This window comes from Varanus komodoensis, unplaced genomic scaffold (assembly GCF_004798865.1).
Source record: "Varanus komodoensis strain SLA01 unplaced genomic scaffold, ASM479886v1 scaffold1, whole genome shotgun sequence".
Taxonomy (NCBI): Eukaryota; Metazoa; Chordata; class Lepidosauria; order Squamata; family Varanidae; genus Varanus; species Varanus komodoensis.
The window spans coordinates 126,868,167-126,883,950 of record NW_025335268.1 but is presented as its reverse complement, the minus strand read 5'-3'; the positions used below and the strand labels follow the sequence as shown (position 1 = coordinate 126,883,950).

General features: G+C 43.6%; 1 protein-coding gene across 7 annotated transcripts in view; it reads left to right on the top strand.

The window, feature by feature from the left end:
• LOC123030818 (muscle M-line assembly protein unc-89-like) overlaps positions 1-15,778 on the top strand; it is a 56,666-nt gene extending 40,888 nt beyond the window's left edge. For 6 of the 7 annotated variants that reach the window (XM_044445102.1, XM_044445079.1, XM_044445068.1 and 3 more), the window contains 9 exons: positions 1,124-1,264; positions 4,639-4,773; positions 5,543-5,886; positions 6,462-6,595; positions 7,827-7,882; positions 8,306-8,410; positions 9,834-9,935; positions 12,375-12,509; positions 13,116-13,891. In XM_044445102.1, coding sequence (XP_044301037.1) covers positions 1,124-1,264; positions 4,639-4,773; positions 5,543-5,886; positions 6,462-6,595; positions 7,827-7,882; positions 8,306-8,410; positions 9,834-9,935; positions 12,375-12,509; positions 13,116-13,289 — 1,326 coding nt within the window. In that variant the 3' untranslated portion in view covers positions 13,290-13,891. Of the gene's footprint in view, positions 1-1,123; positions 1,265-4,638; positions 4,774-5,542; positions 5,887-6,461; positions 6,596-7,826; positions 7,883-8,305; positions 8,411-9,833; positions 9,936-12,374; positions 12,510-13,115; positions 13,892-15,079 lie in introns of those variants that run through there. The other variant, XR_006416170.1, reaches the window with a different exon arrangement.
• The last annotated feature ends 6 nt before the right edge of the window (positions 15,779-15,784 follow it).

Genomic DNA, 15,784 nt, shown 5'->3' with positions numbered 1-15,784 from the left:
ACTGTTTTACTTGATCATACAGTGGTGCTTCATACTTAGAACTTAATTCATTTCAGGAGGCTGTGTGAAATCTGAATCAGTTTCCCCCATTAGAAATAATGGGAAATGAATTAATCTGTTCTCGCACCCTAAACAATATCCATTTTGGTAAACTTAAACAGCAAATATGGTCTCCTGAAACAAGTTTGAGGTTATATATGAGGTATGATCAAAAAATACAGCAATGTTTAAATTTTAAAAAATTATTACAGTAAAAGACATATTGCCACTAATCCCCCTCAAAATACTCTCCCTCACTTCAAACACACGTACTCCATTGTTCTTGCCACTTCCTGAAGCAGTTCTGGAAGTTCTTTTTCATCAGTGTCTTTAGTTGTGCTCTTGTGGCTGCCTCAATGTCCTGAAAAAAATGAGTCCATTCAAAATGAATTGATTCAGGCCATCGAGGCAACCACGATAGCGCAAATGTCTTTTACTGTTTTGTTCTGTTCTGTTTTTTGACTTTGGCTCACAACCAATGACATTTTTGTAGCGACCACCTTTTTTTTTTTTTTCACTTCACTCAAGGTTTGTACTTAGAAGCATCCTTTGAACTGCGGAGTGATTTTATCTCAACTCTAATGTTTGAACACTGGATTGTTTGAAGTTAGAGTCATTTGAACTACGAGGCATCTCTGCATTTTCTTCCCCGTATCTACTCATATATTTCCAGTTCCAAATCCATCTCTTTCATCATGAAAGGACCCTGCTGTTTGGACAAATGGCATTTGTGCAGGATGGTGGTCTTGCAGAAGGCTTCAGCAGCCAGCTCCTGGATGATCCCACCATTTTTTCCGGAGACAGGAGCACCTGGGAGAAGATTGGTTAGCATTCTTTATGTCATTTGCCCAGTAAAACCTGCAAGTTGGCTCCTAAAGGATGCATTTCAACCATAATCCTCACTCTGTCCCAAAGAGTTGTCTAAACTGCAGGGAAATGCTGGAATCACTGTAACTCAGGATGTAAATTTGGAAGAGGAAGCAGAGATCATTAAAATGTGGTAGAAGTGCTGCTCCAAGCCTCCCACCAATGTGACAGTTCCAGATCAAATGTCTAACTCCTATTTTGCTTGTAACTAATGCAGACCCAAAGCTCCGACTGTTGTGAGGGTGTAGACCATCATCAGGCCTGTGTTGCTCCAACTATCAACACCTCCAGCCTTTCAAGTACCTTCAGTGAAATCCACTGTGTACCTGTGCTGGTGAGACGAAGTAAAATTGAACTGGTAAGAATGAGGAAGCCTTTTGTGTCTCTGAACCTAGAGAGGATAGTTGGGCCTGCTTCTTGGATCCTGGATCCATTTGTGTCCATGGGAATCTTAATCTGGTGTGACAGGACAGAGCACCCACACCAATAAAAAGGAAGAGCGAAAAAGCACGTATCTCCAGTATTTTGGCAATTCATAAAGCCTTCAAAACGCTGTACGTGAGAAAGAGGAGCGCTGAAGCACTGCTCTGTGCTATGGGAATTGGTAGTGACTCAGTGGTACAGTGCATACTTCGAATGAAGATGGTCTCACGTCCAGCCCCTGACATCTCTGGGTAGAGCAGGAAAAAGGCCATGACAGGAACCCTGGAGAGCCACTGCCAGTCAGTGCAGACAGTACTGGGCTAGACAGAACGATGGTCTGGTTCAGTATAAGGTAGCTTCCTTATGTTTCTCTTTTCCTAGTCAGACACCATCATCTCTGTTGCTATGTAAGCCCTGTCAGAGACTGTTTTTGCTGCCCACCTCCTTTTTTAAAATAAAAAGATGCTCATTAGCAGCTGGGGGACTTCAAAACAACGTGATGGCCTCCAGCTGCTCCCTTTTACTTTACTTTGAATGCCTGTGGACCACGCATAAGATGGCAGGTAGCAGCAAGCTACCACTTTTATCGGCAGCCTGCTGGCTTTGTAGTGGTATCCAGAACAGTTTCTCAAGCTGCTACATGTGCCCAGGGACCCCAGAAGGTCGTCTACCTTGGTGTAGAATAATCTGAAAAGCAGACATTCTTGCAAATTTATTTATTGATTATTTAACTTCTACACCATCCAGTAGCCAAAGCTCTCTGGGCAGATTACAGCAATCCAGTAAAATGCAATCTAAAATATACAATTTTAAAATGGTTCAATTTTGAATGATTTTGTTTTCTTCACCGACACAGCAGCTGTGGAAAACACTTCACACTGACAATGTAAATCTTTCAAACTTAATTTTTATATAGCTTCATGACCTTTGTGATTCAGTTCACAATGTTTTGTTACTTTAATGGTTACTGTGCTTCTGTTACTTCTATTTTCTGAGAAATTATACTGAATGCAAAATCAGTATGTACTTGTTTGACTATAAATGTAGCTTTTACTTACATCCTCCAGTTCTTAGTCATGCTGGATTTGTCTGTCTGTTGCAGATTGGTGTTTTGCTTTCTGGCCTTTGCAATTATGCTTTACAAACAGCCCACCTGGTTAAAAAAAACAAAACCCCCTTGTCTTCCTTCCCTGCAATCATCACATCACTGTTATGCTCATTTACTGATCATTTATGCTGGTCATGTAGCTGAGCTCGAGGTCCACCCTGTATCCTGTTTGCTCTTTTGAGGTCCATTGCATTCAATGGGAATTACTTCTGAGTAAACATGAATAGGAGTGTGCTCTAAGCTGCTGTGGCAGTCATCTGCCCTCACCTGTTGTTGTTTAGTGCTCAGTAAGCAGGGATTCTTGGGGCCAGCCCTACCTTTAGACAGAATGAAGCAGCCACCTGAAGTGCCAGGTGCTGGGAGCTGTGCCATGGGGCCTGCTCTGTGTTCACTAAACCAGCTTTCTTCCCACAGATGCACTGAAGGATGTTGTCCTCTCACCTGTACTAAAAGAGTCACTTGCCAGTCTGACTGGATGCTATGCATGGAACACGGGAGGAGGGAGCAGGTGCTACCTCTTACTGAGATTTGTTTTGCTTCATTTCCCAGCAATGCTTCTGGAGCAGCTTACAGATTCTCCATTTAAAAAAGACTGTAGAAATTTGGTTTTAGAAGAGAGAAATCAAGCAGCACTTCTCAGGGTGCCAGGTTCTCCACCAGAGTGCATCCTGAATACATGTAATAATATATAGCCTTGGACATTAAAATGTTGATCTCCCAATTGGTCTGGGGTACAGCTTAAGCAGGAAAAATGTCCCCTGTATACATTTTGGTGGAAATGGTTAATTATAGGATGGTTTCCCATTCCACAGAGGTGGTCACTGTATGTTTCTCTCACAAAAGCAAGTTGCAAGGCTACACATAGTCAACTTTCACAAGTCCATGGCACAGACATACATCTCAGGCCAAAGTATGATGAGTCTGCAAACACCTATTTCTTCTCCTTTGCAACCATCTTATTTGGGCCCCAGGGAATGACAGACATGTCCCCTTGGCCCAAAGCTTGTTCAGAATCTTTCGCAGTAGCCTCCTTCATACTTTCCTTGTGATATTTCCTTCAGCAGCAGCTGTTCGTACTTAGTTTTATTTCATTCCAGATATGCAGACATCTCCCTGAAGAGTTTCAAGTGTGGCAAAAATTCAGGCGATCCATTGTGAGGTTACAGAGCATTGTTGAGTGTGTGACAGAAGTGGTACCACCAGGAAGAGGCAGCTCGCTTGGCTGGGGGGCTTAAAAGTAGAACACCATTTCCTTAGAAGGGAGAACGTTGGTCATGCTTACGTGTGGAGATGTGCAGTGGCGGGAAACTGTCTCACTTGAGCCTGGCAAACATTTACAGTGCTTCTGATCAGAAATGGATGTGCCGGTTTTCTAAAAAATCATATTCTGGAAATATGTGCAAGATAGTCTTGCATGTTGATAAGCAAGGTCATATATTTGTAGCAGCATTAGTCTTTTGTGGAAACAGGGAGGGTCTGGATCTTTAAATGTGGAGAAATAAAGTCACACTGTTTTTAACATTTTATTGTATTCTCAAGTCCACTACGTAACCTGGAGAGCAGCACATTCCCTTGGCAAATATCCTTTCAATTGCATCTCTCATTACTTTGTCACCATATTCACAAAGGACCTGTCATTTTAAATTTTGTCTATTTCAAGATCCACACTACAGTTTTCTGATTTGTGCACATCAGATACACACATTTTAAATTATTTTTAGTTACTACTTTTAGCTCGTGTGAAATGTGCAAAGAGGGTTCTGTAGTTTTAGTCTCTTCCCTCCCCTTTGTTCTTCCCAAGCAGTATTATGTGTACAATTTCTGACTTCTTTCATGATTGTATTTGCTCTGACAAATGCTGATTATTGTATTCACTTGTTTCTGATTATACTGCTCATGCTTCTTTTCTTTTTTGATGCTCCTGGTGGTGAGTCTGTCAGGTCAAGTCAGATCCTCCCTGTGAACTGCACAGGTTTAAGAGGTGTGCAGATTTCCACATTTTTCACACATTCCCTGAGGGTTTTAAACCTGCACAAATTGCAGCCAGTTTTGGAAGCACAAATCCACATGCTTGCTCAATGCATGTCAGGTCAAGCTGGGGGGAAATGGGATAGAAGCAGGAGGACTAGTCCCTTGTACATTCCTGCTTAACTGTTTCATTGCCCCCCTCATACCCCATCTGGTGTTGTTCATCTCTCCAGCCTTATTCCTGGGAATCTGCATCTTTTTGTGAGCAAAATCTGAGTGGATGGGCACCAGAAGATTATCAGGAACCACCCTGGGGTATTAAGCAGTCTGTCAGGTGTGACAAAGTCTTTGACTGTGACAGAGACTCGGTAAGTTGATTCTTGGTGTCTTACAAATGTTTTTTTTTATTAAGAGAAGAAACCTAGAGGATGAAAGGAGGATTGGGTTGGTTCAGGCTGAATAAAGAGGACAGAATGGAAGGGAAAGGGAAATGAGTGCTGGTGACCAGCAGCTGTTGCACTAAAAGAAGAGTATTGTTGAAAGGATAATGGAGGAAAGAGGCTCTTTCATCACTCCTTTGGTCACAAAGTCAGGATGGTTAAAAATGAAATATAATGGTGGCCTTCTGCTATGTTTTCTGCATTTGTTATGATTTTTAAAAGTGGTTGGACAGATTCTGCGGTAATCTTGAATGTTTCAGATAACAAATACTAAACATCCGCTTCTGCCATACATACATACATAAAAAAATGAGGGAGGGAGGAAGTGTAGCTCAGAGGTAAACCACACGCTTTGCATGCAGAAGGCTCCAGGCTGATTGCCAGCCCCTGGAGAAGTTCCTGCCTGGAGCACTGGAGAGCCACTGCTGGGTGACTTTGACAGTATGGGGCTAGGGAGAGTGATAGCCTGACTCAATGTATGTCACTTCCAGTGTTTCTGTAGCCTGCAGCTGAGGCGAGGAGGAGTGCCAGAGGAGCATTAGCCAGGCCTTGAGTCACAGTTCTTGTCCAGGAAATTGAGCTTTTCCCATCAGTGTGGGCTTCCTCTTCTCACTTGACTGCCCCAGAGAGAAACGGAAAGGGGAGGTTTCTGTGGATTGCTCTTGAGCTTTCTATGGTCACTCCACCCTCTTGCCAGGTCTCTTCTCAGTCACTGCCTTGGGCTCTCATCTCTTGTACTCCAAAATGTGAGACTGGAAAGCTGATGGAACACCATTCTTGCTCACTGAAAAGGCATCACAGCACTGATTCAAAGCATTCGAGTGCAAGTTCGGCTCCAAGGGAGTTGCGTATTCAGCGTGTGAGATGCCCTCACAGGCAGGCATCTAGTTCAAGATCTCCCCATAGGCAGGAGCCACGTTCAAGATCTTCTCACAGGCGTTTTTCAAGATCCCCTAACAGACGACATCATCGCTCACTGTTCTCATTCAAGCGAGAGCATTCCCCTCAGAGACAAGGGCAAAGCTCAAGATCCCCTTCAAGGTGAGACAACTAACATTCCTGGGACTTGAGGAACTCACCTGAGTAGCTGTATGCATCGTTTTAGGAACGATGCATTGGGGTTTGAATCAGGTCAAATCCTGACGGTGCCAGGCATGGAGGAACAAGGAGCTGGAGATCAGCAGGGGGAGCACTGGTGCCTTTTAGGTAGTACCTGTGTGTTAGAAGAATTAGAAAAGAATCCACAGAGCAAGGGGAGTTCTGAAGCTAAAGTAAGATAGAAGACAGGTGTGTGGATTCAGGGCAGCAGCTGCTGGGCATGGTCTGAGTGTAATTGGAGCTGAATGGAATCACATGCTGCATGTGCACCGCAAGTCAGAACTGAAATCAAGGTAGTTCAGTTGTTGGCCTTCCCACAACAAACTCTGGCAATCGTTTTGTGAGTGTTGTTTGTTTTTTCTAGTGAGACTTGGGCCTCCACTCTGCCCCTCACAAACTTCCAGTTCCTAGAATTTTGGGGTGTGGGGGATTAAGAGTTTGGAATGGCCAAGTTTGCTCTTGCTGTTTCATTGAACACAGACATTTGCTGCTCCTCAAGCCATGTGCTTCTTTTACAGGAGGAGAAAGGACTTCGGGAGAAGTTATGGTCATTACAGACATGGCTGCAATCCATCCCAAGAACATTCCCGGGAGACAGGTTCCCCTTGCCCTTACAGAACTCATGAACTAGATGGCCAACACCCCCCCAGAGGTTTGTTTCTCTTGGGCTTTGGGTTATGTGTCTGCAACAGTTTCTAATGTGAGCCTTCATGTAGCCATAGAGGAAGCGGTTCAGTGTTCCCAGGACTGTATACCTGTGGTGAAAGGTTCCTGGCAGGGAAACTTTCTGCTAGAGATGTTTGAGGCTTTGGAAGGGAGCATCTGTTAGATTCCCTGGAGTAGGCACCCTGGACTTTAGTCCTCTTTCTTGCAGCTGTGAGTCTGACTTCCTGGCACGCATGTGGCACTCGCCAGGAACTGAGTCCCACACAACCACTGGACAAACAGTGCCCCCTTTCCGTGCGCGTGCCTTGCAGCCTTTGTTTGTGCTGCACAGGATGTGGAAGAAAGTTGCTGGGTGCACGACCAGAGTTCCATAACCATTTCCCAGACTTCTGCTCTGCTGGGCTCATTCTCTGAAATGGGGCTGAGCACAAGAGGAAGCTCACAGACTGAAGAGAGATGGATTCTGGGAAGGTTTGTCCCAGCACTATTCCCTGCTGAGGGAAATGTTTGCTCCCTCCTAGAGGTCAGGTAAGGACTGCTTTATTCAAGCAGGCTTTGGGGTGTAAGTGTGTCTGCTCAGCTGGATGCTGTTTTTACTCTGTTGTTGTGTTATTTGCCCATTTTTTTAAATCATTGATTGTAAGCCACCTTGAATGGCGTTTTGGGTAGAGGAATGCAAATCAAATAAAAAAAAAAAAGGATATGAGTGCAATATCACTCTCACTCATGTTCTCCGGTCAAGTGCTGTCGAGAAGCATTCGGCCTCTGATGCTGATCACCGTCAGGCCTAATAGCCACTGATACGCTTGCGTGCCATGAATTTCTCTAATCCCGTGGGAGCCAAAACCGCATCTTATGGAGTGAATTTTAACAGTTAAACTTTAAATAGTTCAACTATTCACTGTGTGAAGAGGTGCTTGACAGTGATGGGAGCACTGCAAAAATAAACCCAAAACTGACAGCAACCCCATTTGCTATTCTACTGGTGAAGGTTTGAAAACTTTCTGAATGAGTAAGATGCTGTGGACTTAAGGTTGCATGATGATAAGTTGCTCACCATATCTAGCCTGTTTGTTATTGCCTCATAGTTTTAATGTTTGTGTTATCTGGAGCATTTGGTAAAATCCATTTCTTTCTACCCCAGGTAGGAAGCATCCCGATTCACAATCCCCACCCCACCCCCAAAGCCACCTAACTTCTCCTGCTCTGTTCTGCAGAAAGAAGCAAAACCTATGAAGGTCCATACTCCTGCTCCCTAGAGAGCCCCACAGAGGTAAGAGGACATGGTTATCTTACCTGTTTAGACTGGTATAAGAGGACACAGTTCTCTTCCCTGCCTAGAGAGGTATGGCTTAAAGAGTGAATGTGTCTCTGATACACGTATCAGTGAAGGTGTTGCAGTTTTGGAGGGACTGAGGTGGATTCCAGCTCTTCTTGTTCTCCTAAATGAAATGGGTTCCTGTGCATGCACAGTACAAGTGTCAGTGTAATAGTTCATGTTAAATGCAGTCCAAACATAGTCAACCTTTTGCCACTGCACAAACCTGCTTCTGCTCTCCATCAGTGACAAGAGAACCTGGGCAGTGTTCCTTTCCAAAAGGTTAGCTACTTACTAAATACAAGTTTGCTGGAGAATTACTCCAAAATGTCCTTTTTGGATCCTGACACCACATCCCTTTTCTTCCCTTTGTTCCAGGCCTGTAAAACCAATGTACAAAAGGCAAAGAAGAAAATATCAATGCAGCCCAAGAGGTCTGAAAGGAAGCGAACAACTTCAGAGAAAGTAACAAAGTCCACCAAGGTAGGTGAGGAAGTGTGTGGATTTCTAGGGATTTCAGACATGTGGGCAAAGATTGAAACCCATTCATTCTCCACATTAGTTTCCACTGGTACTCTTAACCATAGCAGAGGTGTGGTTTTGTTTGTTACACTTTATCCCGATCTTCCTCCAAGGAGCTCAGGCTAGTGGACTCAGGCAGCTGTGAACCAGAGGATTCTGGTTCTGGTTGCCAGGGTGAATGCAGGCCTCAGCGTCCTGCAGCTGGTTGGCAGGGAATCCAGTTGTGGCAACAGGTATGTGCTATAGCTTGTCGTGCTTAGGAGCCTTGTGTGATGTTCTTGGCATACCTTAAGATCTGCTCTGTCAAAACCCAGTTTTTGGTTTCCTCTAGACCAGGGGTCGGCAACTTGTGGCTTTGGAGCTGCACATGGCTCTTGAATCCCTCTGCTGCGGCTCCGTCACCCAAAATACGCATCACAGCCGCCAATCTGCGACTGAGGCTCCGAGTTACGAAATACCAATAGGTGATGATGAGGCATCCACTCAGGAAAGCTGCGCTAGCAGGTTAACTAAATTGTGACATTGCAGGGAAAGAGTGGAACAAGCTTCCTGCAGGATCTCATGTTACACAAACCCTGCTGAAAAGATTCTCTTTGTCCAAATGTAATCTTCTTCCTTTGAATGATAAAAGCTGCGCTTGGGACCTGTCACAATTCACATCACTTGACTGTTTATGTGCTAATCAGTCACTAAACACACCTATATCTGCTACTTCCCCTGGTAGTAGCCAACCATGGATAAATCGAAGAAAAGTTTCTGAAGAAAACCAAACGTTTAATGATACGTGGGTGGATTCATTTGCTTTTACTACTGACGAACTTATGGGGTTTGCTGTTTAATGCATGCAGCCCTTTAGCACTGACTTTGACTCTTCAGGAAGCTGTTCACCTATTCAAAATAGATGAAAGGAGTCCTACTAGCTTATAATGTAAGATTAAAAATAACAGTTCTGAGTGACTGAACAAGAGCTGCCCCTAAATCATAATGAAGATATACATAGCATTAAGGTAAAAAACGATATATGCTGTGTTATCTTCATTTTAGATGTCAAAAGGGTTTTGCGGTTCCCGGTGTTTTCTTTTGTGTGGGAAACTGGTCCAAATGGCTCTTTGAGTGTTAAAGGTTGCCGACCACTGCTCTAGACTGAGAGCCAGTATGGCATATTGGCTAGAGTGCTAGACTGGGACTCAAGAAATTTGGGTTCAAGTCCCCACTTGGCCATGAAGCTCACTGGGTGACTTTGGAGCAGTCACCGACTCCCAGATTTTTCATTTCACAAGGTTGCTATGAGGATAAAATGGAGAGGATCAGGAGGATTATGTAAGCTGCTTTTGATTCCTTGTAGGAAAAACATTAAATGCAAAATATAACTAAATATTTGCAGATCAAGAAGAAAGCTAGATTGTCTCCTTGTGCTGTTAAAGGAACAATACCTTCAGAGACTACACAAAACTTACAACCTTTAAGAACAGAAGAGCCTGAAAAGGTAGGAAGTATTTATACTTGCAATTTTCTAATCCACACCTGAGACAGCAAGAGATTCTATTTCCTCTTGGTTCTTCTTTAAGTATTATAACATGCTGGTGTTTGTAAATACATCTTCTTTAAATATATTTACTTCCTTAAAGTATTATTGGCCTTAATATAATCAAATCTTATTTTTGGGACCCTTCCACTGGCTGTAGAAGAGGTCAAAGAGTACAAGTACTTGGCTTAATTTAAGTATCAATGTCTAATGCCCAGGTTGCAGTCATGACATCTGAAACCCCACACCCTCTCTTCCACTTGTCTGTGACCTCAGCAAGATTGTCCACAGCCTTGCCAGGATACTTAATCTGATTTTGTTTGCATTAGTAGTCTTGCTTATGCAACAGCAAAACTAATTTTGCCTAAGCTTATGCTTAGGCAAAATCAGAACTAATTAGTAATATTACTCTGGTCCTGTTTGGATCTAGTACTGGGAAAAACCTGCTGGGACCATGAGAGTGAATGAGAAAATGCTCTGAAACAGAGTTTGGTTCACAAGCAGCCAAAATTAAGCTAGACTAAAGGAGAACTGAACCTCCCTTGTCCTTGAAACTGTGGTGTGAAACAGACAGATTTATAATGCTTAATGGACACTAATCTGGTCATGAAGACCATCTCGGAGTGTTGAAAAGCAGTAAGGCTTCAGCAAATGGTCCGTGTGTGATTTCTGTTTCCCTGGGCCCAGAATCTTCCCCCATAAGGCTTGTGGAACTTGTGACCTTCCCTAGTTAAGAGGAAACAACAAATAAAATGTGAAATCTGAGTAGCTGTCATTTTAAAGTTTGCCAGCACCGTCAGGATGGAGCTGCCCAACCAGGTGGGCACAGAAAGACCAATTAAAAGGAGAGAAGTCTGGATTATTATCAGGAACAAAGCTGAATATGTAGAGGCAACACATTTTTCACCTTTCTTTCTTTGTGACTTCTTCGCTCTGTGCTGTGGTCCCATGTCCTCATGGAAAAAGACTTTGCTCTTTTTGGGCTTCTCTCTTCTCCATCTTTTCCCACAAAGCTTAGGTTTGGTTAGTTTTCCAGATGTGCTGACAAATCCTCTCTCGTCTGCTGAATCTTTTGGGTGCAGTCCAGTGGGTTGTGTCCTTCACAGCCATAAGCCCTGGAACTTGGGGGTTGCACGCGTCTGGGGTAGAACAGGATGAGCAGCAGAAGGGTTCTCGGCTTCCCCACATCTCCACTCTGTATCTCAGCTATGTGCCATCCAGCTGCAGTGGCCATTGGCTTGCGGGTGGGGCAGGGAAGACTGGAGCACCATCAGTGTATCTCACACACTGATGGTCGGTCTTCTCTCTGTGCCCCCAGATGCCCTTTACCCCCTTCTTTGGGGTCAATTTCCCAATCTCAGAAAGGCAGCTGGTGCAGGTGCAGAGAGGGGGATCAAAGCACAGATTCCCCACTCAGATGTTGGGACTCTGTTTCCAGCCTCATATCTGGGAATCTGAATTATCCCATACACAATTTCCTCATGATCTCTACTGCCCATAGGATCATTCTCCTCTGCTCTCTCTTGTTTTTTCCTGCCTAAAGTTCTTTAAGGTTTTTTTTTTACTTCTAGTGTTATCTCCTTCCCCCAGTTCAGTGCCCAGATGGAAAAAGCACTACACTTGCAGTGTGGTTAATTGAAATACTGGAGCCTGTTATGACTTGCTTCTGGTAAACATGCATAGAATTGAGCCCTAAGAGCCCTTCTTACTCTCCTCCCCTTCATCCTGATTGCGTCCTTTTGGCATTTATGCTTCCTTCTAAACCTCTGGAATTTATTACCGTTTTTTGTGGATTATTTTTCAACTTTCCCAAATGTTACAAAAGATTGGGAGATTTTTTCCCAATTTTTATTCATTGGCTTTTATCTATGGTTTGATAATTATGAAATCATTTGATTTTGATCCTGTAGAATTCTTGTTGTATTAAGATTAATGTGTAGCAGGGAAATACATTGGGTTAACGGATGGATATTTTACAGAAATTTAAGTAGAAATGTGAGTGACAGCTTTAGTCATTTTATGTGTTAGGGTGCAATCCTACACATAAAAGCCTCCAACTCCCAGTGTGCACTAACCAACAGTGTTGCCCAGGGCAAGCTGGGAGCTGTAGGACTATTTCCTTAGATTATGCCCTTAATAAAGATACACATCTTGCTTTTCCTCTGATGTACCACTTTTGTATACTTCATTTTTTTAATAATAATGTACTTTATTCCTGAGCTGCTGCATTTTCACTGGCTGTACACTGATTCCAGTACATCTATCAAATCCATTTTACTGGACATCTGATCCTGGGTTCTTTTTCTGATTGTACAATGCAGCTCACTAGAGGGCAAATAGAATTAGTTTATATGCTTTAGTCTGGGCCATATTCGCATTGGGAAATCTCTGTTGATGCAGATTGCAGCCAGCAAAGAGGCCATGGGCTCTCCTTACCATCCCAGTGCTGGAAAGAAAGACAGTTTTTTGGCCCTGTCATGGACTCCCGAGGAACGTTCTGCAGCTGTGCTGGCAAGAAAGGAAGAGATTGAGCAGGTGAGTTAAAAATGAAAGTCTTCCTTCCCTGGTAGCCTGTTTGTTTAAGAAGCAAATGAAACCCACCAACACGACAGTGATGAAAATGACACAGAAAGCTTGGTGAAGTGAAAAGGGGGCTTGCTTCTTTGCTTTGGAAGAACAAGCCACATTCTGAAGAAGGTGGGGAACACTGGCTTTTGGCCAGTTTATCTGCTTTTTTTATGGCTTCACAGGTTTAGAGACTGTGGGGGAGGCACAGCAGACCAAATGTTGCCAAACTGAATTCCCTTCTGTTCACAGAACATTATTATCTGCATAGCCTCCTCTGAGACTCTGAGAAGCTATTCTTGACTGAACAAACACCTACTTAAACCACACACTTTCTCCAAAGTTTTAGCTCTTTAGCTTCTGGGATCAGCAGGAAGCCTATTGACTCTTCAGAATTAGAAGTTGTTGTTGGGATAGCATTAATCTTCAGTGTCTGAATGGGTCACTTTTCCAGTTCTCTTTCCCCTTACATTTAACTGTACTGAAATGGAGCTTAGCATTCCAGCTAGAACATAGGCAGAGGTATTCCCTGTTGTTGTGTCTCATGCCAGAGAGAACTTTTGTCCTTTTCTGCAGGCCTATTTGCAGGTTCTCCTCAACTTTGCAGCAGTGGCCATCATGCTGGTAGAAAAAGAACCCTGCATGGAGAAGACTATGGAATCAGCACTGAGGGCCAACCTGAGGAAGATAGGAGACTACTATGAATGCCTGCTGAAGAACTACATTGACAGCTTAGCTGAAGCCAGCTGAGAGGAGACTTCACCGGAAGCTTCATTCACTGTAACGGAGTCTTGCTGTAGGACAAAATGAGAAGGGGAAGCTGCATGTTCTTTGGACTCAGTGACCAAGAGTGGCACTGGGCAAAGAGTCTTCTTAGCAGCAGGGATGAGAAGCATCAAGGGATACAAGTTTAGACTGCAGAGGCAATGGCTGGATGACTTGCAAGTTTTTGTTGCCTTGCTGCTGAAAATGGGGTAAGAAATGGAGCAAGGAAAGAAGAATTCCTTTTTTAAGGGGATTATTGGGAGAGGTGTTGACTCAAGTCAGGGAGTAATTGGGATTGGAGTGGCAGGCCAATTTTGGCATACTACTCTGATGTGGTTAAGTGTTTGAAAAGTTTTTGTTGAATCTTGCATTAATATTTTTAGCAGCATGGATAATTTTAGAGTTCAACTCTCCCCTGCATTGTGGATTTCCTCCTGCCATATGTGGAGAGAAAATAGAGGAATGGATCTCTACCCAGGGGAATTTTGGTGGTTCCATGTAAAAATCCTCATGAAACTCAACATTTCTTTCTTGAAAACCTTTAAAGAGATTTTTTTTAACAAATAATAAATTGATGGAGACCAGCATTATATCTTGTAGCTGCCTTTATTTGTCAGTCTGCCTTCCCTGTACTTGCACTTTTCAGACAACTGTGGATAAGATTGTATAATATTCTTTTAGCATCCTGTTTACCATGACAAGCATTCAAACAAGGAGATTAAGGCAGGGTTAATCTACCTTGATCTCTACATCTTTCTGCATATACATTAGTTGGAAGGTTGAGAAAGTATTAAGCAAGACTCTCAAGGGCTTTGTACATGTAAGCAGAACACGGAAGAAGACGTACAGGTGGAATGCTGGCTTTATTTCCCATTCTGTACCCTATAATGCTTTGCAATAATTTCTTGAACATTCATGCTGTAGAATGTCTGTTAACTGACAGCCACCCTACCCACAAGTTCTGCTGGTTGCTTGTTTCCCTTTCCGCATTGGGCCGCTATTCAAAAACAGCTGTGCCCACACAGGCCTCCTCTTTCACACCTCTGTGCTCACTGCACAGATGGTGGCTACAAAGGCCAGGTGGTGCTTGCCACTCCATCAGAAAACTGAAAAGATTTCATGTATAGCTGTGCTCATGTCCTTCAGCTGGATTTGTAGAGAACCTTGGCTCTGTTAAGGTGTGTTTACTCATTGAAATGGCAGGTGCTATGCTAGCCCCAAGCCCTGCGTACCCTGCCACCACCATTGATGTGTTGGGATGAACATCTGGTAAGGGGGTCTCTGCGGATGTGCAGGTCAGTGTGTAGATACCTGCAGTAGGGCAAGCAGGTACAGCATCACAACTCATGCACTGTTTCTGCACAGGTGTCAGAATGCCTGCATAGGCCTTTATCACGATCAGAGATGTTGCTGCAACAATAAACTGCTGCGTGAGGCCAGAAAGGCCTTGTGCTGGTTTCTTAGCACAAAGTGCTAGATTAGTGCTTGATGTGGAGAGGCTGTTTCCAACAAGCGTCAGCACACCAAGGATCTCTAACTGGTGGCTGTTCAGTGCAGAAGGGGCAACAATGCACCGCCTCATTGCACCTGTCACCTTCTAAATATTATCTGTGTTACTCTCCCTGTTCCCCAAGATCCTAATTGCTTCACATGCAAACAGGTTTTAATGGGCAGACTCTTGAGTTTAAATTATCTGTCCGACAGATTAATACAAGTATATACACCAGCAACTATGTTTAAGGATTATTAATTGTCAGAATTCTGCTTGCTTACAGTATCCGCTGGTAAACCTTGTTGTTGCTGCCAGTCCACAGTTGCCAGCAGGGTGCGTCAGAGAGCAACCAGTCACAAAAACAAGCTACAACCAACCCAAAAGGCCACTCTTACTGGAAGTGTTGACTCACAAAAGACTTGCAAGGTAAATCCTGAAGGAGTGACTTACAACTGACTCTGCCTCTCTGCTTTGCACACTTCACACAGATATAGTGGCTGCAGGCAGGTAGAGAAATGGGGTAGATTTAGCCCCTTCTCATTCAGATAAGAATAGGAGGAGTGAGCCTCTTAGCACAAAGGTTTTAGATTACTGTGAGGCTTTACCTTCCAGACTTGTTCTATCTGTTTCTTATTTATATCATCATCATCATCATCATCATCATCATCATCATCATCATCATCATCGAGCCTGTGACAAGGACATCAAGTTTGCCCCAAAAAACATAGTTTTAAAAGTAAGCTGTGTTCAGTGGAGGAGGAAGAGAAAGATGCTTCCAAAACCTCTGGAATTCACAACCTAACCAACAAGCGGAAAGGCAAACTTCGCATCATGGATGGTCCCAATTCTAATGACAGTTGTACCCACTTTCTCCTGAGTTACTTCAGCCCATACTTCCCTGGACTTCTGCTTTGCACTGATACGGAGCTGACTTTTCTTCTCCCCAAGCCTTGCTACGTAAGAAGTCTGCTTGAAATGCTGCTCTCAC